This window comes from Bombus impatiens, unplaced genomic scaffold (assembly GCF_000188095.3).
Source record: "Bombus impatiens unplaced genomic scaffold, BIMP_2.2 scf_0478, whole genome shotgun sequence".
Lineage (NCBI taxonomy): Eukaryota > Metazoa > Arthropoda > Insecta > Hymenoptera > Apidae > Bombus > Bombus impatiens.
Window position 1 is genome coordinate 214,559 of NT_176897.1, and position 9,369 is coordinate 223,927.

At 48.5% G+C, this 9,369-nt stretch overlaps 1 protein-coding gene across 1 annotated transcript in view; it reads right to left on the minus strand.

Annotated features, from left to right (window-relative positions):
- Positions 1–220: 220 nt before the first annotated feature.
- LOC100740223 (homeobox protein B-H2-like) overlaps positions 221–9,369 on the minus strand; it is a 27,753-nt gene continuing 18,604 nt past the window's right edge. The window contains exon 3 of the mRNA XM_003490764.4: positions 221–2,150. Coding sequence (XP_003490812.1) covers positions 1,244–2,150 — 907 coding nt within the window. The 3' untranslated portion in view covers positions 221–1,243. The remainder of the gene's footprint in view (positions 2,151–9,369) is intronic.

The following is a 9,369-nucleotide window of genomic DNA, read 5'->3' on the forward strand; positions in this document are numbered from 1 at the left end:
GGAGGAGCCGCGCCGATATCAATCGGCCAATTTTCTGTTGGCGCTTCGCAAACGAACCAACGGTGAGCAAAAATGTCGCGTGGCGAGAAACGCTATTTGATCGTTCGAACAGCCTAGCGGTCCCTCGACGCTATGTATATACCGAAATTCTCCGGCGTCTTCTTCTTTTCCGACCGTTCTTTTTTCATTTCTTTTCTTTTCTTTTTTTTTTTTTTTTTTTTTCAGCGACCGCGTGTAATTTCGTGTCATTTCGGATTTCTTCCCCCGCAGGCAGGTCCCCCTAATGTCATATTAATTGTAGATTCGCGTTCGTGCGCGATTGGCTCGTTTCCTGGCGCGACTCCAGTCGTTCTCGATGGTAGGTCTAGCCGGCTCTCTAACCTATTCTTTATCCTTCCCCTTTCCCAGACAGGTGAACAGTTTTTATTTACACCGCGAAAAGTAGCCGCTTCGCGTCGTTCAACGACGTTTCTACCAATTAACAACCGTTTCCTTTTGGCGTTTACGTCCACACGCGCATTCGTACATGCACACACGCACACACACACACGCACACATACACTCATGGATATACAGACAGGCACACACGATCGACGAACCGTGTGAGCGTTACGATAAATCTGTCGAGACGTCGTCGATTAGTCGATTCGCTCTCTTCCGATCTACCGGTATAACGATTATTACATCGAGTATGAATACTGTGTTTCAGCGTACCGTTGGTTCGCTAAATGTTCCAATCGCGAAACTTTGGTTAACCACATAACGCTTCCTCTGCGCATTCTCATTATCTAGGAAATCCCGGACGTCCCGTGCCATGTCACTTCCTGTGTTCCACCTCACGAAATCCATTGCCAGTTCCATTGGACAGCGAACCGGCGAGAAAATTTTTTATACGCGCGTTCTTGCTTACGTAACGTAGTAAGGATTCGAGTAACCGCTATAAAGCAACGCGTGCTGCTCTATTAACTCGATCGCTTCTCTCCGCGTTGCTTCTCGATAGACGTTCGACTTCGCGTTCGGTTGGTCTGACGCGAAAGATTGGAACGCGTTGCCGATAAAGCTCGTATCCGCGTTAAATATCGCGAGTTCGTGGAAGTTGAATCTCTCCGTCGAACGCGCCAACCTTTCCAGAGGATTAATCGTCCTCCTCTTGGAAAGAGCCTGATCGATCCTCCTCGATCTCGACGTAGCTGCTTCCTAATGGTTCTCGTAGGTCGTCGAACCTTCCTTCGGCATCTATACCCTAGATATCGTGTATACTCTCGTCGTCGCTGTCCGCTCTTATACTCTGAGGACTGTCTTCTCTTTTCGGCGAACGACTGCTGCTCCTGTCCCTCTGTCTGGTCGCTCTCGAGTGTTCTCTCTCCCTTCCCTCGATCATGTCGGGACTATCTCTGTAGTAGCTGCCCAAACTCGACAGACCCGAATTCGCCGTCAATGATCCAATGGTATTACTAGGCCCTGCCTGAAGCATCGTAGGTGGATAGAGTCTATCGTCTTTGCATATAGGAGATCTTTCCCTCAACGCGGGACTCTTGCTCCTGTCCCTCTGTCTCGATGCTCTGTTCATGTTCTCCCTTTCTCGTCCGTCCACCGCTTCCGGACTGTCTCTGTAATAGTTGCTGAGGTTCGAGAGGCTGGAACTCGCCGTCAGAGTTCCAAGGTTGTTACTCGAACCGGCTTGCACCATCGTTGGCGCGTACAGTCTTTCCTCTTTCATCAATGGCGATCTGTCGCTGAGCACGGGACTTTTGCTTCTGTCCCTCTGCCTGGACGATCTCTCCATGTTCTCTCTGTCTCTTCCATCCGGCATCTCTGGACTGTCTCTGTAATAGTTGCTAAGATTCGACAGGCTGGAGCTGGCTGTCAGAGATCCAAGGGGATTGCTAGGCCCTGCCAGGATCATCGTCGGAGGATACAGTCTGTAGGGAAGGGGTTTCTGCAGGGTGACCGCCGCTGACGCTTGCTGGTAGAAGAGACCGTTGGTTGGTAACGCGTGTGCACTAGGATACGGCCAGTATCGTCCTGCCGCAGGATGCGCAGGAACCGCTGCCGCTCCGCTTCCGTACAGCTGCTGGAAAGCCGCCACCGCGAAATTGTTCTCCGCCATTATTTCGAAGCCCACGATCGTCTGCCTCTTCCACTTCGTTCTGCAAAGAGAATACAGGGAGGAGCTTAATTTCGATCGTACGATTCCTCGTCGCTCTGTACGACGTTTACATCTTATCGACGCGCCTCTTGCAATTTATTAGCGAATGGTCGGGAATTTCGTCGTTGATCGTTCGTAGCTATCGCTTGAGAAGTAACGCCTCAACGATATTCAAAGGCATTTACAGGGGAAAAATTCTTCGTGGTTTTTTACGATTTCTTCGAATTCACCCCTAACTGTTCCCCGGTTGATTCGATCGCCTCCCAATCTCTGTCCGCGTATGTAAATCTCGATCTGGGACAATTACGCTAAAACGGGATGGCGTGCCGTCGAGTGGTTACGTTGGCCACACTGTTGGCGGGCTTATTATACTAACAAATAGCCCGTGGAGTTTCACCGCCTAATCATCGCGTATCATGCCACGCGCGCAACTTCCTACGCCGTGGTTGCGAACGTTGAAGCGCCTTTGGACGTGCTTGGAGATGTGTCGGTGTGTCTTTTCCACGGGTTACCAGCCGATGGACAACGCGCACGACCCGATAAAGGCAAAGTGCACGGAGAGGTTAGAGAGTGAACTATCGCGTGGGGTGAAAAAAACAATGAACGATGCCGCGATACGCGTGTACGCAGTCGTGAGTCGCGGGACCAGCGCGATGACTCGAGGAAAATTGCGATCATTTGTAAAATAAAAGGGTAGCATTCGTTCGATCCCGGTTAAAGATAGGGAAATGTTTCCGACTATGAACTTGGAAGAAAAAAAAAAAAAAAAGAAAGAAGAAAGACGAAAAGAAAAGGAGGGGCGCGATTTCGTGCTGTACGCTTTTCATCAGCGTTATTATGGAAATGCGGGATAAACGAAAAGGGCGAAACGCGTCCGTGAGGCTTGCGACGATGATAGCAGTGCACCGATTGAACCAATTACGCAACTCGTTGCATCGCGCGTAATTATCAAAGAGCGGAGTGGAAAATTATAGTCTCGCGTCTGAACCGACACGTGGTGATTTAGCTCTCTCGCTCGAGTTGCAGCGTATTACTCGTTTGTTATTACTGTAAACATAATGTTACGTCTCATTGTCTGGTGGACTATACACGCGCGGTGGCGTACACGATGGTAAAACGTCCCCGAGACGTCGTAGGCGAAAACGAAGATCAACGTTGTTAGTCGATAACGTTGGAAAAATGAACGGAGCACGAGCAAAGTACAGACGAGTATCTATGCGTATAATTTAGTGCACGCGAACGGCTGATAAAACAATTTTTCATCGATGCAAAAATAATTTGGCCGTGCATGCTGGTTATAATAATTAACGGCAGTTATACGCGTAATCGATTCCCGTTTAAATATGGATTCATGCTCCAGTAATCGAGGATCGATCGACCCGTTCGAGGTAATTACCGCGAGATAATTAGAAAACTTGGCAGCTTCGAATCGCGAAATCGGGAATAGAATTTCGGGCAATCTCGACCGGCTCGACGAGCGCCGTCAAACGTCACGATTATCTACGACGATAAATCAGCTCGGCGGTCCGCTACCCTCTCAATTAAAAGCCGACGATCCGCTAGCTGCGGAATTCGGGACGATAATTAACGAGCCCCCCAACGGTCGACGGGGACATTCGTTACGTTTTTCCATAAAAACCGGCGGCACGGGATAAAAATTAAAAAAATGAAAAAAAATAGCAGAGGAAAAACGTTGTGCCTTCGAAACGAGGCCGCGAATTTCACGGGAGGCCAGGCGAGAGGGGGCGAGCAGGGGGACGAAGTTCGTTGTCAGGGTAATTAATAATCAGGAGATCCGTGGCTGGCAAGGGACAAAGCGGCTCTAACGGATATGCAGCTCGCACGGAAAATTCGACAATTAATATATTTCGTGGGGTGCATGCCTCCCTCTTCGCCGCCCCTCTCGTCCACGACTTGTCTCTCTTACTCTGCGCGCGTTGTGCGCATCGCTCGAAAATGTGGGCCACTCTCTCTCTCGATATGCCCCCTAGCTTTCGGCCTTTTGTGACGCTCGACGATAGGGGAGGTAGCAGTAAAATCGTTCATGAATTTTAAACAGGACCCTGCCCGAATCGAGCCACGATCATTTCTCATTTTTCCGCTGGCATGCTGGCGAAAAGGAGACCGGCCGATGCACAGGCGCGAGAGAACGAAACGGCAGAGAGAAAGAGAGGAGACCGCCGTGTAACCGAGAGAAGAGGGTGAGTTACGGGGTGAAGAACGGAGACGACAAGTTGCAATGAAAACCACTCGTGCGATTATATGATGAGTAATGTTTTTTAATACCGCCGCTAGGGGTGGCCGGTCATTTTCGAGTGCAGCCACTCTAAAACACCCTTAATTGCTGTGCCTGCTCTTTGTAGCGGCGGTTGAATAACCGCGAGAGCGAGCGAGACAGGGCAAGGGTCGGAAGTAGCTGCGGAAAGAGCAAGAGTCATTGATTTATCGTTCTCGAAAGGTTCCCGCGAGCTGCCTTCGTCTTGCCTCGAATAAAACGAAGGGTAAACTGGGGAGAGAGAGGTCCGAGGGAAGTGTTAAGAAAAGTGTAACGATCGGGCTTCCATCGGGCTTAACGATCGTCGACTTTTCGGAGACGATGGAAACCCCGACCCAACAGGGTTCCTTCGGTGACTCTGGCTAACGTTTCTCCGATCGTCGCATCTTTCCACGCTCTTCTAGAAATTCAATCGGCAAATTTCTTGCTATTTTTTCTTCGATAACGCGTCGCTTCTAACGATACGACGATAAAGAATTACGCGAACGACGCACGTTTAAAAGGCGTGTGGGGGAGGGGAGAAGGGGGGAGGATAAAGCCAAGGGAGAGAGTTAATGCATTTATAATGGTGTTTGGGACTGGTCGGTGGTTTTGTGGTTACGAGTCCTCGCGACACTAATGCAACCAAGCTGTCGGCTCGGTTTGCGATAATAATGGCGACAGACAGAGAACGGAGGCAAAGAATAGGGCGACATATTTTCAAATTATTATTTGCTCGACTGACTATGGAACACATGTTCCACCGGATAGACGGGTGTAATATACGTATCAATTTTCATTCGCGATACAAAGGGATAAAAGGAGAAGAACTCGAATTAGCATTTGCCATTACGGAACGCGTTTACGTTCTGCAACGCTCGATCGCCGGTATTATCGAATCGTGTTCACCCTCTAGAAGCGTACGAAGTTTAGAAAAAGAGAGAAGAGAGCGAGAGAGAGAGAGAAAGAGAGAGAGAAAAAATGACCGCCTAAAGGGTAGCTTGTAACGAGCCGAGAAAATAACGATAGAATTGTACGAGACACGCTTTCTCAGGCAAGATTGCCGTGCTATTTAGTATTTTTAGATGGAAAACTTAGCTGGAACGTTACAGGCACCATATAGGCGGACAAACGCGCATGCAAATATATCGTTACACCGCACACTCCCCTCGGTTATCGGGTACCGGCCGGTTAGCCTCGTTTTTCTAGCTATTTCGCGAAATTCCTCGGCCACCGCCCATTCCGTACTTGAAATCGTGTCGGTGCTCGGTGGTTTCGTGACACGAATTTTTCTTCAATCACGCCGACCGTGGATGGTTGGTTGCCTCGGCAAAAGATCGCCTCGAAACCAGTGCATTTGACTAGCCGAGAAATCAAGACGATCCGTTATAAAGCGGTTTGCCAGAGGCGTGGGAAGCTCGTGTGTTCTTCCGGCTGGTGTCGAGAAGCCTCAAGAAACAACGAAGCCGGATTCTCACGATTGCGATGTATCACGACGCGTTAGCGATGTCGCCATGCTGTTACGGCGCCGTGGCTTCGAGTAAAAGAGGAGAGAAGAGAGAAAAAGAAACGAGAGAAAAAACTGCTGTTTCTTCGTTGCATTTCTCCTCGTGTTTCTTTCAGCCGGTCCCGCGGTTAAATTTGCACCTAATTTACCGTTTCAATGGAAATGTTTTGCGCGCGTCTCTAATTAACAGATCGCCTCGGGTGAGCCTGTTCGTGTTTAGCAGCGCCTCGATCCGACGCTTTAGGTAATTGCTATATTTACGAGAACTTTCTCTTCGTTGGTCGTGTCCTTTTCCGTGTACCCTTGTTTGCGGCACGCTGAATAATTGGTTCGTTAATTCGAAACACGGACGGTGTAACGGTACGATCGGAACGAGACGCCGGCTACAAGGCAAAAATATTAAACGATGAAACGTAGTATTTACGGTATATATAGACGGAACGGAATATTCATACACGCGTGATACGTAGACGTTCGAACGATATTCGTTATCGTTTCGTTCAATAACCGAAGGACAAAGGAAAAACAAATTTCGATTCGTTCGGAGTCCTTGGTCGAGTCGTTTAGTCGTAACTTAACCAGCAGGGCGCTAACATCGTCGCGTTATTAGTTTTGTACGTCGTAAAATTCTATACCGTTCTGTTTCGTTTCGTTTTAACGACCATTATATACTATACTTCGTTAGCGTAATATTCTCAAGTACGTGACTCACTGTTTTAGTTTTACATCTAAATTTAGCGTCAAACGTTCGATGTTTCGATGGAAGATGGTCGATAACGGCCTCCTTGTCCGACCAAAAAGGTAAGAGAATAAACACGTAATTAGTCTTAAAGCGTAGAATCGAACTCTTGGCTAGACGCAAACGCGTAGCGTGTTGGAGGGCAATTTTTAATTTCCTCTTGACTTATCGGTATCTTATTATCGTACCGGCATCTCTATTGCGCGGCCCGTTATACGCGTATCACTCTTGCTTCTTATCCAATGTGTGTATGAGGTATTACTTCTAGATAGCCATGTAGTAAAATATTATAGCGTGTTCATGGTTGATGGTGTTTAGCGTTGATGGCATATAACGAGCGCAAAACCGTGTGAAGGACTCTTGCCTCCCTCTCGGAATCATCCTGCTCGCTCGTGACGTTTTCACTTGCTCGTATTTTCATTTAACGCGCGATAGTTTCGTCTCTCTTAACGCAACGGAATTCTTTTCCACTTAAGATTCTTCTTCGTCGTTCTTCTCTCTCCAAAGCATGATTTTCAAACGGTACGATACAGCGGCTGAGAAAAGCGACGATGATACCATAAACCGTTTATAAATTTCACTACCATCGTAATGAGCCACGACCGCCGTAATTACATTGATAATAACTCGAATCCCTTGGATCCCCGTTGACATCGTAATTCCCGTAACACGCTTAACGCGTTCGCGAGAGATTTCTGTCAATGCGCGAATACTTGCGGATAAGGCGAGCAACTGTTTTGAGAATTTGGACTTTTCCATTTTTTTTTTTAAAAAACGATAGATTCGAAGATTCTTTTTATCGCAGATGCGGTCGAAACTTTAGTCGTATCGGTGTAACTTTATTGTCTGCGATGACGTTCTGCGCGTACCGTCTACCGTAAAGGCAAAGTCTCAGCTTTGGCGGATTCGGCAGCGCGGCAGATTCGCGTGCGTGCGAGGAAATACTACCCTCGGGACGTGACTCGTAATTCTAGAGTATTACGCGGTGGCTCGGTGCTGCTTTCCAGCTCGGCTTACAGTTTTTCGAAATCGTTAGCCGTGCACCACCCTCTTTTACCTGCGCGTCATCGTGCAACTTCTCCTCGACGATCGAACGTTCATGGAATATTTCCTCTCCTACCTCTCGTGTTCTCAATTCCACGTAACAGGAACGTCAAAGCGTTCCATGTCCATCGATTTGGAAACGATTAGATTACAACTAATCCGGATAGACGTAACGTTGCGTCGATGCGAATAGAATTTTCCGCTAAGAAGGGTAAACGTCATCGAGGAGGGTTAAGGCCGCGATTCGAACTAATTAAAGTAGCAGGGCTTCCGTAGTGGCTTTGTAGCGATAAATCCAGCCACGAGCGCATAAATCCGCCGCGGATACATAAATCTACGTGTCCGAATACATAAATCTCGATGCGCGTCGCGAATTACATAAACGAGCGAGCGAGCGAGCGGGTCTCGTGGCGTTTCATTAGAATGCAGTTTCTGAACGCGGAGGTAAGTGTGCCGAGGGGACGCTAAAGACCGAAAGCGCGCCAACGATCGGCCGTACGGCGTGTGTGCGCGCCACTTATGGATCCACCGATGCACCGACCCGTGTACGGCTGTGTACGTAATTAGCCGATAAGTAGGGACTGTGCGCGGTGAGTAACGTAACGAGTCCTAATGACTTCTAAATAACCAACTTCGCCGTTGCGTATGGCCGGCATGCAGCGAAGAAAAAGTGGCGAGCGTATCGCTTATCGGGACTCGACGAGGCAATTTAACCGAAGCTGCCGGGCCACGATCGATTTCGCGGAAAATACGTCCACCGCGAGAAAATCACCGCAACTCGACGACGGTTTTAGACGGCGATCCTGCTACCGTCGTAGATTCAAGAACGGGGTAAATACCGGTCCAGTGGAACGTTCATTACCGGCAACGACCTGTTCCGTTTTGTCTCGTTTCTTTTTCCTCTTCTTGTTCCTTCTCGATCTCGTTACGAACGATCTGCCAATTGCCGCACAGTCGCGGAGGCTCGCGTCTGGTTCCAAACGGTTAATTAATCGTCGATCACAGCTCGTTTTCCAGTGGAAATTAACTGAAAGCGCAGATACGCGTACACGGAGAGACGGCTGAAGGTAGTAATCGCGTTGAAAAATCGTTTGCCACCTTTCGAAGGTGATAGTTTAGCCGAGAAAAAGGGATCCGAAATGCGTCTAGGTGGCGCCCGAGGTGTGGTCGGCGCCTCCGCGAAAAGGCGCCGAGTCACCGCGGCCGCGTACACCGAGCAACAAAAGTTTAAGCGGGCACTTAAGAAGCCGGCTGACAGAAGCGTCACTAATTTTCCCGGCTTTTTGCGCCCTCTTACCAGCCTTTCGTTCTTTCATCCATACCGGCGATAATCATGGCACGCGTATCGTCATCGTCCTTCTTCTCCTCCGTTAATTAATCCTTTTCGATCATTCGTGAATATTATTTCTGTGTCGTACGCGTATGCATATGTATGTCGCGTTTACGTTAGAATTAGGGTTAGGGGCGTGAAACGAATCTTCGTTTGGGTTACACGTTGTCGTTATGCGATAGAGAAGACATTGACCAGTGCAAATACGATTATTATAGAACCGGACAAGTAACCGTGGTAGTTAGGTACTCGAGAAACTAATGACAATGATCCTAGGTTCAATAACGAATCCGCGGTCGACGGGATGATAGATGAACGTACTCACAAAATCTAAGTCGGACGCGTA